Genomic DNA, 17185 nt, shown 5'->3' on the forward strand with positions numbered 1-17185 from the left:
ACAGGCACAGGTTCTATCCCTGACATCCCATATGGTCCCCTGAGCCAGGAGTGATTTCTGAGCACAGAGCTAGAAGTAACCCCTGAGCGTCATCAGGTATGGTCCAAAAAACAAACAAAAAAACCCAACTACAAAGACTTAGACATTCAATTACAAAATTACCTGTTTATGTGGAAAGGAAGCAACATTGCTGTGAATGATGAGCTCTGATTATATTCTATTTGAAGTGGAATATTAATTCTGGTAAATAATTTGCATGAATGATTATAATTGGCAAGTGGTGCCAATTTTCAGTAAGAAACTTAAATATCACAGTGACTTTAGAATTTTTGTTTCAAGTAGTTATGAGAGATTTTGTTTGTTTTGTACTTTTGTCAAAGAGGCTTTAACTTAAAGAATCAGAATTGGGGCCGGGCAGTGGCGCTAGAAGTAAGGTGCCTGCCTTGCCTGCGCTAGCCTTGGACATACCGCAGTTCAATTCCCCGGTGTCCCATATGGTCCCCCAAGCCAGTGGTGACTTCTGAGCGCATAGCCAGGAGTAATCCCTGAGAGTCACTGGCTGTGGCCCAAAAACCCAAACCTCCCCGCCCCAAAGAAAGAATCAGAATTAATGTCTGTAAAGGAAGACAAAAACAATATAGGCTTGCCTACAGAATCAATTTTTTTTTGTTTATTTTGTTTCGGTACCACACCCAGTAGTGCTGAGAAGTTACTCCTGCCCTTGACCTCATGGATCACTCCTCACAGGCTCCAGAATGAGTTGAGCTCTCTTCTGTCCCCATTATGGTCTTTAATGATGTCCCCAGAATGGTCTTTAATGATCACATATGGGATTTGAATATTGTTTGTCTTGATATATTCTTGATAACAAGATGAAAATGTCAGTAGGATTAATAAAGTAATAAAATTTGTCCAGTGGCTAATGACCTTGGGTCATGGCTGACAAGAAGATATGCATTACTGCTAAATCTACACAAAAATTTATTTTGTAAAATATGTGCAATTTCAAGTCTACATCATTGATTCAGAGCACAGAGTTTTGGACAATTTTCAACATTTGTATCACTTATTAGAGGGATATTATTATACATATATAGATTGATAATGAAAATGAAAATGAACATAGCATCAATAAAAGGCTATGAATATTTCATTAAGAATTGGAAATATAGATGTAGCAACACCATTTCTGTACATTTATCTGAAGGATAGGAAAACACTAATTTTAAAAAATAATTTTTCACCCCCATGTTCTTAGCAACATGATTCACAACAGTCAGATTATAGAATAACCTAAATTGTCCACTTATGTAACTGGAAGAAAAAGCTGTAATATTACATATGCCCTTCCCCAAATACTATTATGCCATTAAAAAATCTAAATCAGGTCATTTGGGAAAAATGAATGGAACTTAAGTAGACTATGATAAGTAAAATAGGTAAGAATATGAAATATAATTTTTCATTTATATCTGAAATATAAAATAAAGAAAATCAAGTGAAAAAAGCACAAAACCACTGAAACTTCATTAAAAACTGATAGTGACTGATGGAACAGGTAGGTTGTGACAAGCAGGGTGTTGATGATAGGACATTACTTGAAGTTAGATGGTGGTTATGGTGACTCATAAACATAGAAGTTTTAAGCTATCCTTTGAATTATATAATGTCAGGAAAAAGTGGATAAAATAGTTATATACTGCAAAAGTAGACTTGCATTAAAGTTATCTTTATCTAAAATATTTCTCTTCTGTTGTTGTTTTGGGGCCATACCTGTTAGTGCTCAAGTGCTAGCTATGCAATCACAAATTACTCCAGGTAGTGCTCAAGCAGCATATGGCATCCTTAATCACTGTATTATTAACTCTCCAGTACATGAAATGTTCCTTTTAATGAATGGTTATGAAAATTAAATCTTTGGTTATTCATAGAATCAATTCAATTTGGAGAGTAAGGACAATATTAAAAATTAATGCAAGGTAAAATTAATTTGTTTTAATAAAAATCTAACTCAGCTTTTCTAAATATTTTATTTTCAAAATGATGCAAAAGGATTTAGATGGTAAACTTAATGACTCAATAGTCATAAAGACATATTAAAATCCTCAATATAAAAAAGGCCTCATAGAAATTAATGGTTGAAACAGTGCTTGTACTGTGCTTTCTCTATTCTGTTTACTCCTATGATTATATTCTAGTTAATGAATTAAGCAAATTAAGTCACATAAGTCTTTAAAAATTAAAGACATCTTTAACACTTTTGACTGTAACTGTCCTAGTCCATGCACAAAGAGATTTTATTTGACCACTTTTATGTATCTGATATTTTTCCTTTTCTTCTTTAAGTGTATAATCTTAAGCATAAAATCTACACATTTATGTATAGTATTTCTATTTCCAAGAACTATAAAAGATTTGTTTCTTGCATATTTTATTACTACCAAAAACAATACTAATTGATAGCTTTAGCAGATTGTCATGTATGAATACTCTGTGTTCATGTAAAACTTGATAATACCCAATACTTTACTTTGTTATCTTTCAGAAATGTTGGAATCCAACAATGTGATTACTTTCAGTGGCTTGGCTAACAGTTCCAGTTATCATACCTTTCTTTTGGATGAGGAACGAAGTAGACTGTATGTTGGAGCCAAGGATCACATATTTTCATTCAACCTGGTTAACATCAAGGACTTTCAAAAGGTATCTGATTGTATTACATAAACTGTAGTGCTTTTGAAACACAATAAGTTGTATAATGACTGAAAAAATTAATTAGTATTTTATATTCACAGAATCAAAAAGGTAATACACTAATTTGACTGTCACATATCAATGTTTGTTTTTAAATAAAGAAGCCAGATTTTTCAATAATGATTATATGGAATATTAACTTTAATGTATTATTCCAAAGTTACATAACTTTGTATTTACAAAGGGACATGTGTCTTTATAAAAATGCATTATATTGATTTCATGCAATATATGAAATATATTTGGATCAGGTATAACTATTTTTCAAGTTCATTCAAAGTTAATTATTTATTTTATACATGCCTGATGTTGGTTTGTCACCTTTGTAAATAAAGTTTGGTGAAAGACAGATACTTTTATTTACTTACACATTCTTACCTCTGTTCTATAATGACAGAATTTATTAGTTATAAAGCTATCTGCCCTTGAAGCAGGATAGGATACCTACTGTATCATCTCTCCCATACTGTGTGCAAGCCCAGTGGTGTTGTTAGCAGTCATGACCATGGTATACCTGGTAACATTCAAGGGCTTCCAGAGACATTCCAGGAATATAACACATGGGTTGAGGACACTTACTCAGTTTGATTCATAAAGTTCTACTTATTTAACTGGGGTCTTTACACATAAATACATAAATTCCAAACTTTCAAGATTGTTTTTATTATCTGACAAAATACACCAGCAATCAAGAAAACTCTATAAATATATATTTTAAACTGAAAACTGTATTTTAATAATCTAACTATGGCATAATCCAGCTGAAAAGCTTAATATGAAGATCAATAAATCTTAGATTTCTATAATCTGAGAAAAATTATTATTTGATTCTTCTACATGGTAAACTTTTCTCACTCAATGTGAACACAGGATCTAAAATATGCTGTATAATCACTGCGGTAATTCCATAATCTGTATTATTTTCACTTTAATTATAACTATTTCCCAACCATGGATGCTTTTTATTATATGTTCACACTGTATAAAATTTTAGGGAACAAGTGAAAGAAGACAAATTATAGCTTTAAGTTACTTCCGTAGACCTGGAGAGTAAGAAATGGAAAGAAAATATTTAGTGCATAAATTGAGATTAAAATGGTAAAATGAATACAAATCCAAGAACTTTTAGGACTATTGTAATTGCCACATGAACTTGGAATGCATTTGTCATATCACCATAGATTGTTTCAATATATACTAAACTTGAATTTATAAACGTGTTTTGCATTTCACTAGATTGAACATCACAGGCTTTACTTAAAGACATTTACTGTGAATTATCTAGAATTTCCGAAAGAAAACATTATCAGTCACTTGGAGACTAAGCTTTCTGTTAGTGATGAATGATTAACTATTATATATCTTTTACATTGGTCTTCCACCCTCCAGTACCTCACTGAATTGAGATAATCTTAAAAATATATATATATATATATAAGTATAGAATTGTTTATCTCCCAGAGTTTTTTGAATTATTTAATTTACTTTATTCAAATTTTTAATTTAATTTATTTATTTGTAATCATTTATTTAATCATTGTGGTGAACAAAAAAAATTCGTTTTGGGGTTTCAGTCATCAAATGTACATCACTCTTCACCAGTATAGCTTTTTCTGCCACTAGTGTTCCTTATTTCCCTCCTCCCCAATCCTCTATTTCTCTCTCTTACTACTCTATCATTGTCATGATGAGTTGAATTAGTTTAGAAAAACTGACAAATGTTATATTAATTAAAATGTAGGTGTTTGCTTTAATTTGAAGGTAAATATTACCTTTGCTGATTCAACTTCACTCTCCTTATACAATATAAAATTTTTTAAAGGATGAAGTTCAAATAATATGGATTAAGCACACAATTATTTCTCCACTGATTTAGACTGGATACCTATATTGTAGAAATGTTTATTTTAGGGCCCGGAGAGATAGCACAGTGGCGTTTGCCTTGCAAGCAGTCGATCCAGGACCAAAGGTGGTTGGTTCAAATCCTGGTGTCCCATATTGTCCCCCGTGCCTGCCAGGAGCTATTTCTGAGCAGACAGCCAGGAGTAACCCCTGAGCACCGCCGGGTGTGGCCCAAAAACCAAAAAAGAAGAAAAAAAGAAAAGAAAAGAAAAGAAAAGAAAAGAAAAGAAAAGAAAAGAAGAAATGGGGCCGGGCGGTGGCGCTCGAGGTAAGGTGCCTGCCTTACCTGCGCTAGCCTAGGAGACGGACCACGGTTCGATCCCCCGGCGTCCCATATGGTCCCCCAAGCCAGGAGCGACTTCTGAGCGCATAGCCAGGAGTAACCCCTGAGCGTCACCGGGTGTGGCCCAAAAACCAAAAAAAAAAAAAAAAAAAAAAAAAAAAGAAAAGAAGAAATGTTTATTTTATAAACTATTTATTTGCTTTTTATAGTCTCTGTTTCTTCAAGAAATTTGATATTATTCCCCTGCCCACTATTTTTTGGTTGGTTGGTTGGATTTTGGGGCCATACCCGGTGACACTCAGGATTTACTCCTGGCTATGTGCTCAGAAATTGCTCCTAGCTTGGGAAACAATATAGAATGCCGGGGGATCGAACCGCAGGCTGTGGTCCTAGGTTAGCCGCGTCAAGGCAAATGCCCTACCGCTTGTGCCAACGCTCCAGCCTCTGCTCATCATTTTTAAATCCAATCTTTATGATTTCCTCTTAATAGTAATGTTTTAGGCATTCAGTGTTTTAAACTGTACAATGTTCCACATCACATCCACCACCAGAGTATCTTTCTACTAATATCCCTAAGTTTTCTCCTATTTCCCAATTCCAGCATGATGGCAAACTTGGTTCTGCAGGCTAACATTTGATAGATATTTATTCTCCCTCTGACTGATTCGATTGGCATAGTGTCCAATTCCACTCAAATAGTAGCAAATACAGAATTTCAGTGTTTTTCTTGTAACTGTACAGTATTCTATTGTGTGTATAGACTAGTTTCTTACCCACTTAGCTGTTGGGGGGTATTAGTATTGTTTCCAGATCTTGATTATTTTAAAAATCACGGCAAGAAAAAGCTGTGCATTTATTTGTATAAACTTAATCACTAAAATTATAATAATTAAACTGAGAGGTACTATAGCAAAGACACTTAGAGATGTGGAGTAAACTTAAAGCTCAGATACAAACCCCTCAGATATCAGACACTTAATCTTTGACAATGGTTCTGAGTGCAGTAGAGCAAGGAAGGCTTCATCAAATGGTGTCAGGAATCTGATCATTCACATTAATAATAATAATAATAAAGCAAATGGTATTTACTAAAATGTAGTTTTCTAACCAAAAGTTTTCCAGTTGCTTATTCTAGTACGTTATGCTGAAGTTTTGCTTAGGGAAATTCACCCATTTTAAACATTATTGTTTCATGATAAAAATAGAAAATCTTAAGCCAAATTCCTTGTTTATTTCTTTCTCTAAATTCTGAGCCTGGACAGATGTCACCCTCTCCCAATCTGCATTACTATTCTTTTTGTCACATACAACTTTCAATCTATTAACTTCATAGATTTCTGTTTGCTCACTTTATTTATACAGTTAAGTCTAATCCATAAATAGTGAGTGATTTATGTTCATGACAATTGACCAGGCTAGTGCCGAATGTAAACTAAAAGCTGCCTGCCACACAATCCTTTATCTCAGTTGCCCCAGCTTGGTCTAGAAGACTGAAGCTGTAACTTTTAAAGAATTTAATTTGCATTAAAATATGTTTCTTTCCTGCTTTTAGATTGTATGGCCAGTATCTTATACCAGAAGGGATGAATGCAAGTGGGCTGGAAAAGATATCCTTGTAAGTATCAATCAGTTATACTATTTTAATAATCTTATAATTGTTATTCTCCATAATCAGCTTCCAGTACTATATTATACATTCTGTTTTTAATTTAAAAATTTTATTGAGGTAACATTGGTTTACAGTATTACATATGTTATCGGATAAAATTCACTCCTATTCTAAATATATGTAGCATCTACCAGTAGATATCTCGTATACATATTTACATATTTATGGTATGCATACTTATACCAGTATAAATATATACATCTGATATATAAAATATATATAAATAAATATAATAAATAAATATATATATATATAAAATACTGATATATAAACAAACTATCAATATTGCCTCACAGTAGTTGCCTTTCTACTTTGAATCTTCCTCCCCCCTCTTTCTGGTAAATTCAGCCTTGTATCATTATCTACAATTTTTATTTTCATCTAGCTGTGCTTATTTGTTATTTTTTCTCGTTTTTTGTTTTTTTCTTCATTCATTTTAATTAGCTTTGTTTATTCTTTTGCTTCTCCATATTCCACATACATTTGATCCAATTATTTGAATATCCTGAAGACTGTGTGGTACTGTAGTAATTATTCTGCAAGGCAGAATTCTATCTTTTTTTTTAATACTGATTGAGTAGTGTTTGTTTTAATGTTTAATTTCAACAAGCAGTTGCTAATTTAGCCAATAGTTCTCATGATGGTGGTTTTAAATTTTTACTTAGTTTACTTTCCAAGTTCTTTATGGCTCTCCATTGCTAATAATCTCCCTCAGTTCCCCTTTTGGCTATAAATACCAAACACAGAAGGAGTCTGTTTTTCTAGCACATGCAATTATTTCAGCAAATCCAAGAAAGTCCTAATTCCTAGTTTCTTATGCAAGTCCTAATCATGATTGCAGAGAATTCCTAAGAAAAGTACCTTTATTGCATTTTTCAGATTTATTTATGGTATAAAGGAACTGAATTAAAAAAAAAAACTTAGACAGACTGCTATCTGACACAAGGTACTATTAATAGTACCAAAACATTCCGTGCCACATATTATAAAGATCCAGATAATTTATATAACATACGCATTATGGTAGAGGTATTTATGTAGTTAGTTACATAAACTTTTACAAGTTTAATAATAATGTAACTGTATTAGAAATGCTTCTTTTAATAGTCAAATATATAACATGAAAAAGTTATTCTTAATTTTATATTCCTTAATTATATCATCTTATTATTATTTATTTATTTAATAAAGGAATTTTTTTTTACTTTTTGGGTCACACTGGGCAATGCTTAGGGGTTACTTTTGGCTCTACACTCAGAAATTGCTCCTGGAAGGCTTGGGGGACCATATGTGATGCTGGGATATGAACCACCTTCCTTTTGCATGCAAGGCAAATGCTCTAATTCCAGGCTATCTCTCCGGCCCCTAATAAAGGAAATTCTAATAATATTTACAGATAGTGATATTAGGATATATATGTAATGTCTCTAGTTCTAAACATTAAATATCAATGACAGTATATTTTAAAGAAAAATATTTCTTATTAATTTTTTGCTATCATATTTTATTCTATTTTATTTTTCTCTAAACTGTTAGTCAAAATATTTTCTGCATTAAAAATTTACTTTATTAAAATTAATTTTACTTTTTTATTATCACTGATGTACCTCACTTTACATATTTGGATGTTTAATTAGTATATATAGAAGTTATTGGTTTTGAGCTTCAATTACAAGTCTAATGTTTTATTTATTTTATTTTGGAAGACTTGGGCTTTACTTCTAGCTATGCACTCAGAAATCACTCCTGGCAGGTCAGGGGACCAACCATATGGGATGCCAGAAATCAAACCTGGATATGTCCTGGGTTGGCTGCATGCAAGGCAAACACACTACCATTGTGCTATCTCTCCAGCCCCTGTTTTTATTTATTTTAATAAAAAGCTATGAAAATTCCAATTAATTGGCATCCTGGGGCTTATAACATTTCTTTCTTGATACATATTAAGAATCATTATTATTATTATTATTATTATTATTATTATTATTGTTATTGGTTTTGGAGCCACATACAGTGACTCTAGGAGTTACTCCTTACTATGTGCTCAGTAATCACTCCTGGCTTGGGGATCACATGGAATGCAGAGGGATCGAACCATGGATTGTTCTAGGCTAGTGCAGGCAAGGCAGACACCTTATCTCTTGGGCCACCACTCTGGTCCCAAGAAGTAACATTATTATTTTTACCAAAAAATTCTTAAGAATCTCTTTGAATGATAGAGAGTAAATAGAGATAGTTTTTTCAGAACTTGATTTATAAAGCAACATGGAGAATTTGGTGGAAATTCTGCATAATAAGTATCAGTTGTGACTTCTAGACCAAAAGAATTCTTTTTTTTTTTTTTTTTTTTTGGTTTTTGGGCCACACCCGGTGATGCTCAGGGGTTACTTCTGGCTATGCGCTCAGAAGTCGCTCCTGGCGAGGGGGACCATATGGGACACCGGGGGATCGAACCACGGTCCATCCTAGGCTAGCGCAGGCAAGGCAGGCACCTTACCTCTAGCGCCACCGCCCAGCCCCCAAAAGAATTCTTATGGTGCTAAAAACCACAAGAATGAAGCTTGAGTGTTTTATTTTTATTTTTTTATTCATATAAAATAAAATAAATAGAAAATAAAATAAAGTTGTAAGCAAAATAGGAATTGATCTGAACACATAGATTAGCTAAAATCTCTCTTTCGTGCTCTTTATGGTTTTCTAGAATCTGGGTAACACTGATGTACATTCTTTCCATTGTTGAATCAAATGTAAGATTCAATAGAAAAATATAACAGAAAAAGTGATGAAAAGACACTGTTTAGTTTTTTGTTTTTTTTTTTTTTTTGGTTTTTGGGCCACACCCAGTAACGCTCAGGGGTTACTCCTGGCTATGTGCTCAGAAGTTGCTCCTGGCTTGGGGGACCATATGGGACACCGGGGGATCGAACCGCGGTCCGTCCAAGGTTAGCGCAGGCACCTTACCTTTAGCGCCACCGCCCGGCCCGACACTGTTTAGTTTTAAGCATCTTGAAGAAGGCCATTCTTGGTTCTAGTTAAGATGACAAAGGAGGCATAGCCACCTGGGTTGAATTGACATACCAATTGTGTCATTGAGCAAGCATCAATCTGAAAATTTAGTCTTGTTCCCTAGTTTCTATAGTCAGCTGAAAAGAAATAGTTTCTTACCACTTAATTATACCTCAAACGCATATGTTTAAGCAAAAGCTGAACTCTGAGCAGCTACTAAACAAAGCTCGAAAAGAAAAATGCAGTCTAAGATACATTTAGTGTAAGATTATATATGTTATGAATATACTGCAGATAACATTATAATAAGACTATAACTTATATAATGCTTAACACACTTAGTCTTGTTAAAATAACTATAAAGGATATATATTACTTAGTCTTATTTTGTTTATAGTATAGATTCTAAATTGTTTTTTGATTTTTAATTGTTACAAAATTTCTTTTTCATTGTTTCTTTTTTTTTTTCTGTTTTGAGACCACCCCCGCTGGTGGTGCTTAGGGGTTCCTTGGAATTAAACTCAGGAATTGCACCTAGAGGTGCTTGGTGACCATATTAGATGCCAGTTAGTTTGCTGGTTTGCTGTGCTAAAGCAAGTGCCTATTTGATGTACTGTCTCTACAGTCCTATTAGGGCATATCTACTTTTATTGTATTATATTTTTATAATGGTAATATTTTATAACTTTATATGTTTTAGAGGAAAATTTCACATATTTCTAAAATCTGTACCTATATATACCACCAGTGTTCCCCATATCCCTCCCCAATCATCACCTTATAGCATTTCAATAGAAGTAAAAAGTGCATAAAGTTTTACATCTCTATTACTTGAGAGTTATAATCTTAGAGAAAATATTATGTAATTATTTAAACATAAATTAATAATAATACCTAAAATTAATCAAGGTATTAATCCTGACTCTTATTAGCTACCTTTTGTTATTTTTTTTTCCTTTTTCCTACTCCTCAAAATCTACATTCTGATTCACCAAAAACGACATTTCTACTGGAAGATAAATGTTCTTGAAACTGTTTTGGAAATGAAAATTGAGTACATGCTAAGTTAGTAAAAGAATTAGCTTTGAGTCAATAGCTCTTTGAATCTTTTTTTGTTTATCCTACTAAACCATTTCTTTTTGCGCTAACGTTTCAATAAGACCAAATGGCAACAGTATGATTGTCAGAAATATTTTGAACATTGTTGGAAATAAAAATTTCAACCATCTGAGATGAACAAAAAAAGATTCTCATAACATTCCCATTCTTGGGTACATTTCAAGATACAATCTCATGTAACTGAGTTGTATGCTTAATCTCAAATGCAAAATTTAAAAGTTCTTGAGGCATTAATTTTTATATTGATCAAATATTTATTTTAATGTCATTAATATTATAGTATGTCTATTACATTTTATGACTCACATTGAACCGTAACACTTCTTTTCTTGTCAAGCAAGCAAAATTGAAAAATTTATACTGTTTTATATAAAGCCCAGTTCAAAATGCATTTTCTTAACTTTCTTTAGGGTCAAAGTTAATACAGTTTTGTTTTCATTTTATTTTAGGAACTTTAAAGTACAGATTTTTGGTTCAATAGTTAATTAGAAGTACCTCCTAATTCTTTAAAATTCTTTGGCTGAAATTTCAAAGTTAAGATATCAGCAAGGGGACTTCTGAGACTTATGTTATGGGTGATTGTCCTTCCACTGTAACTTTACCTTGTCCTCTTTCTTTGCATCCTTGTTCTCATAATTAAAAATAAAAAAATTTAAAAAAAGAAAAAGAAAAATTTTGCAGCCATCAGGAAAGATGAAGTCATGAAATTTTCCTATATATGGATGTACATGGAATCTATTATGCTGAGTGAAATAAGTCAGAAGAAGAGAGTTAGACACAGAATAGTCTCATCTATTTTAAGAAAAATTAAAGGGTTTTAAGAAAAATTAAAGACATTACCGTAATAAGGCCCAGAGACAATAGAGTTAAGGGCTCGAAGGGCCGGAAGGACCAGCTCACAATTTGAAGTTCCCCACAAAGAGTGGTGAACGCTGTTAGGGAAATAACTACACTAACAACTAGCATGGCAATGTTAAAGAATGAGAGAAGTAGAATGCCTGCCTTGAATACAGGCAGGAGTAGGGGAGAAGAGAGGGTATTGGTGGTGGGAATGTTGCACTGGTGAAGGTGGGTATTCTGTTTATGATTGAAACACAACTACAATCATGCTTGTAATCATGGTGCTTAAATAAAGATTTAAAAACATAAATAAAATACTTGAAACTCAAAACTCTTATGTGTGATTGTTGCAAGAAAATTTTTCTTGTATTCCCACTTTACATAATGATTAATAGAAGTTCTAACTATAGTGGCCAGATCAATGCACACAGTGGTAGGGTGTTTGCCTTGCATGCGATGGATGACCCAGGACTGACTATGGTTCAATTCCCAGCATCCCATATTTTCCCCAAGCCAGGAGCGATATCTGAGCACATAGCCAGGAATAACCCTAGGGTCATCAGGTATGGCCCAAAATCTACACAAACACACACACACACACACACACACACACACACACACACACACACACACATTCTAACTGCATCTTTTTAGATTAATTTTATATTATTTATATAGTGACAATAGTTGAGAGATATCCCCTATCAAAGAAGAGGTTGGTACCTCTCCCTGAATCAAACGCAGGTAGATTTGCTTACTACACAGTACATGAAACATGAAACGCAGGTAGATTTGCTTACTACACAGTACAGAAACATGAAACAGCTTCTTCAAGATGTAGCGGCCAGCTTGCTTATTGCAGTAAATGATTCCTTTAAGTCTGGGTGCTATCTGATGTTGCAACTCACTGCCAATATAGGTCACTTGTCTGTTTTCTTAGCACACCCTGGAAACTGGACTTTGGGGGAAAATAGGACAATTCTTGATTCTCTGATCCTGCTACATCTATGAATAGAGTCCTTTATTTCTGACCCAAGAGTTGTATATCTTCTGCCAGAAGACATGGCACTGTTGCAGAATAACTTGTTATAAATAAGTAAAAACACATAATTGTTAAAATAATAATTAAATATGGGGACACTAGTCCATATAAGAAATGAATGTGTGGGGTTGGAGCAACAAATTTTATCCCCAACACCAACATCTGAGCTTGCCAGAATGATTTTTAGTAGTCTTTAGGGATATCCTCTTATATTGTCTTGCCTGAAAATAATAATAGTGTTACTTTTTCATAATGTAGTTTTTTTTCATATTCCTGGTTAATTGCTGTGGCTAGGACTTCAAATACTTGTTAAGTAATAATAGATGGTAATGGATATTATAATATATAATAGATGTGAGTCTTCTGTCTAATAATAAAAAAAAGCTTTTAGTTTTTACTACTGATTTTGACTTTAGCAGATTTATTATATGTAGCCTGTATTATATTAATTTTTTCTAATCTTAATTTGTTTAATTTTTATCATCAAAAGTTGATGAATCTTGTTCAATGTTTTTGTTATTATTATATGATCATATTATAATTATCTGTTTTTGGGTATACTAGAAATTACATTAATTAATTTTTTAAATGTTGAAATTGGATGGTATTAGGTGTCTAAATAGTTATGAGCCAAGTGTTTTATATGTATACATATGTTCTATATATATATACATCTATGCATCTGAATATATGTATACATATATAGACAGGAGTTTTGGAGGTATATTAAAATTAAAATTTACATAGATCCAAAATTAAATTTAAAATTAAAATTTACATGGGGTTAGGTGTATGCTCTGCCATATTGGTTGATCTTGGTTGACTGCACTATCATTGTAGCTTGAATATCAACTGAAGCAACCTTAGAGACCTCTAGCACTACTGGACATGTTTTTGAATCCTGACCATGAACCTAGTGGCCTGCTAAAAAAATGAACAAATCAGGAATGTAGCTCAGCTTTATATCATTTACATTTCATTTGTAAGACCTAGGCTTATTCTTTGGTACTGCAAAAAAATCAAAAGCATTATAAATATATTTGTAAAGTAAATCCATTGCTTAAAGACATTTCTTAAAATAATATTTTATTTAAACACCTTGATTACTAACATGATTGTGATTGGGTTTCAGTCATGTAAAGAACACCCTCCATCACCAGTACAACATTCCCATCCCCACTGTCCCAAATCTCCTTCCTCCCAACCCACCTCCGCCTGTACTCTAGACAGGCTTTCTATTTCCTTCATACATTCTCATTGTTAGGATAGTTCTCAATGTAGTTATTTCTCTAAATAAGCTTATCACTCTTTGTGGTGAGCTTCATGAAGTGAGCTGTAACTTCCAACCCTCTAGAGACATTATTTTTAAAATGCTGAAGGTATTGTGAGCTATGTTCTCTTTCACTTGATAACTCAATTGTATTTTAAATGTTCAAATTAAATCAAAATACTTGATCACATTGACTAATCATTTACATTTTCTTGCATAAAATATTTTGCAGACATTGCTTCATGTAATTTTAGTATACAGTAAGTATTTTATGTATTGTCACAGTCATTAGAATGAGATGAGAAATTTATCTGAGAAAAGAACTTCGTTTTGTGTCTTATGGGCATATAGTTAGTTGGCTACTTTTATTCAAACTGAATAATTTTTAACAGTCCTATTTTCATTCTGTTCTATTAATTTTAATTTATGGATTTATACTATTTTTGAGGGGAAGTAACTATTACCAATTTAATATTCAACTCTGTCAATACTATTTTACATATAATCTATCTGGAGGCAAAATGGAGTAGTTAATTTTAACTATTTTTTATCTAATATCATTCAGAAATTTAGCATTAAAATCCAATTTTGTGTTTACATACATTACAAAAAATCATTAAATTTCTATTTAAACATAAAATTTATGTATTTCTATTTAGTGCCTGTTAAGGTTGGTAAAGAAAAGAGGATGTAAAACTATGGTATCTGTATCACTATTATAGGATAGTGAGAACCTTAAATTTAATTTAGTTTTATGTAACCTAACTGTGTATTCTTGAAAGTTATCATAGTTATGAAGTTAGGGGCAAATATACAGAAGTAATTGCAACTTATGAAATATTTTCTATACTAAAGCTTTTTATTTATTTTTTAAATATAATTTTTATTTTAATCATAGTGGCTAACATATCATTCACAGTAATATTCCAGGTACATATTAACATTGAATCAGGGGAATTCCCATCACTGAATTGTCCTCCCTCCACCTCCGTTCCCACCCTGCCTTCCATATCCGACCTACACCCTCACCCCAGGGAGTGCTTTAATGAGTGGTCCCCTCTGTGTCTAGTTTATTACTTAGCGATCTTATAACTGTTTGGTCTTGGTACCTCCATTACTTCCCCCACTAATTGGGAGGCGGGACTAGATAGTTCATGTTATGTGGTTTTATTTGAGGAAGATATAAGTAATAAAATGGGGTAAAAATCAACTACACCGACAATGGGCAGAGTCCTTCTAGAGGCTCTCATTCTTGGTTTAAAGAAGGTGAAACACCACAACCGTTCAAAAAGAAGTATCAAATAAGATATCCAGTGAGCACTGCAGCAATAAAGATATGCACCACATATTTGCCATGGTCTTGAGATAAAAAACATGAGAGTGCAAAAAGGAAGAAGAGAAAAAAAGAACAAGTAAATATATAAATTAAAAAGTGGACATCTACTTCAATTTCTACCCCAAAACAAAGAAATCAACAAAAACTAGATAAAAGAAAAAAAATAAGAAAGATAGATTATTTTTTTGCTTTTTTTTGTCTCTTTCTTTTTTCTTTTTCCTCCTGCATAGGCACAGAAAATATTGGGGTCATTCAAAAAGGGAATCCCCTTGGCGTAAGAGATACAGGGTTTCTCCACTGTTGGAATATATTGTCATGGGATTATCTATAGACTCCTTTCAAGTTCATTTACTCCCCCCTTGGTGCTTTTGTGGTGTATGGGAGACTTTTGCTCCGATCTGGATGACAAATCAGACCTCTATATCTAGAGATCTCAATCTCTGCACAGGTCAAGGAGTGGAACATATGATAAAGTCTTTCTTCATGATTTTAGGAGTTCTGTTTCTTCAGTGTCACTTTAATCTGTCTTCTGTGATTGGTGGTCTTGGCCCTTGTGCTAAACCTTGGATGGAGTCTGGAATATCATCTTTTGTTATGTTTCCAGAAGAGCCATTTAGTTGCAATTGCCTCAGTCAGGTCTCTGGAATTAGATATCATGGTTGATGTGCAGGTCGTAGAATAAACCCTGGACTAGGGTTTTCTTGTTGGTCCCAGAATACATACTGTTCGGTCATAGTTCTATCAGTCAGTGATCTGTTGATCACGTTCTTGGCTTTTGCACAGCCCAAAGTGTGACAAGTCTTCTGATTTTGTCTTATCATTAGTTGGTGAGGTAGGATAATCTGTTCTTATGTTCATTTGTTCCCAATTTCCTCGTTGTCAGGATATCATATTAGAGCTGATATATGTTAGTTTTCGAGTAGTTCTCAGGATATCACAGATGGGATTTGGTTCCTGTAGCTGTTGTGAAGAACTGTGTCGTTTCTATGTCTGGGTTTCAGGGTTCAAGGCTTGATGGTCGGTGTCTAATCTCCTGGAGTCTAAGATGGGTCCACATGACATATTTTCAAGGTGGGAGATTCCCCTGTATTGAAAATAAGTATGAGTTCTTATCCCTAGTAGATAAGAGTTTGTTTTTATACGTGAGCTTTCCCCCTTTTTAGTTTGCCTTTGCAGGAAGAAATGGTGCTTCATTATATTGCCTGTGTATTTGGGGGTGGAAAGAGAAGAGCAGAAAAACAAGTCACTCACCCCAAAAAAGATGAAACTAGAAATAAAAATATATTTGCTCACATATGTATAAAGAAAAATGATTCTAAAAAATGAATTAAAAAATAAATAAAGAGGTAGTGTTATACAGGTCTTAAACTTATGCTGGAATTATAGGTTTCTCCGTTGGCTTTTGAGATTTTCTTGTGAGGTGTGGTTCCCAGGCGCCTTTTCATCATACACCCTGCCCTTCTTGAGATTGGTAAAGGATTTGTGGCAGGGGGTCTTGGGTAAAGTTCTTGCATTGGGAGTCCTTTTAGGGCTAAGACCGGTATCCAGCAACAGTCCACATTAGGAGGAGTTGGTAGGGAGGGCTATACAGCGTGGGTCAGCAGGGTGTTGGTTGTCTTTTCCTGCCGGGGACGAGGTGTGCGTTTTAGTGGGTGTCCCTTTGATTGGGTGCTGGGTACTGGTTCGTTCGGGTAGGAGGTCAGTCTTGATGCCTAATAGATTAAGAACTGAGGGTGAAGAGTTTTAATAAAGTGGAAAATCTGGATGGGATTGAGGGGTGAAAGGATAGTCGGATTCCTAAAAGGGGGAAAGGGAAAAGTATATGGAAGGGGTAGAAAAGAAGAAAAGAGAAAATAAGATTAAATATAAAGAGAAAAGAAAAAAGAGAGAAGTAGTGAGAAGAGAGGAGAGAAGAGCACGGGCATTTTGTTTTGCTTGAATATGTTAGATGAGTAGGCCCCGCA

General features: G+C 33.6%; 1 protein-coding gene across 1 annotated transcript in view; it reads left to right on the forward strand.

Moving 5' to 3' along the window:
• The window catches only part of SEMA3A (semaphorin 3A), a 227865-nt gene that overhangs the window by 64497 nt on the left and 146183 nt on the right, over positions 1–17185 (forward strand). The window contains exons 2-3 of the mRNA XM_049772800.1: positions 2546–2703; positions 6492–6554. Of these exons, the coding sequence (XP_049628757.1) occupies positions 2546–2703; positions 6492–6554 (221 nt within the window). The remainder of the gene's footprint in view (positions 1–2545; positions 2704–6491; positions 6555–17185) is intronic.

The sequence above is a fragment of the Suncus etruscus genome, chromosome 1, assembly GCF_024139225.1.
Source record: "Suncus etruscus isolate mSunEtr1 chromosome 1, mSunEtr1.pri.cur, whole genome shotgun sequence".
NCBI lineage: Eukaryota > Metazoa > Chordata > Mammalia > Eulipotyphla > Soricidae > Suncus > Suncus etruscus.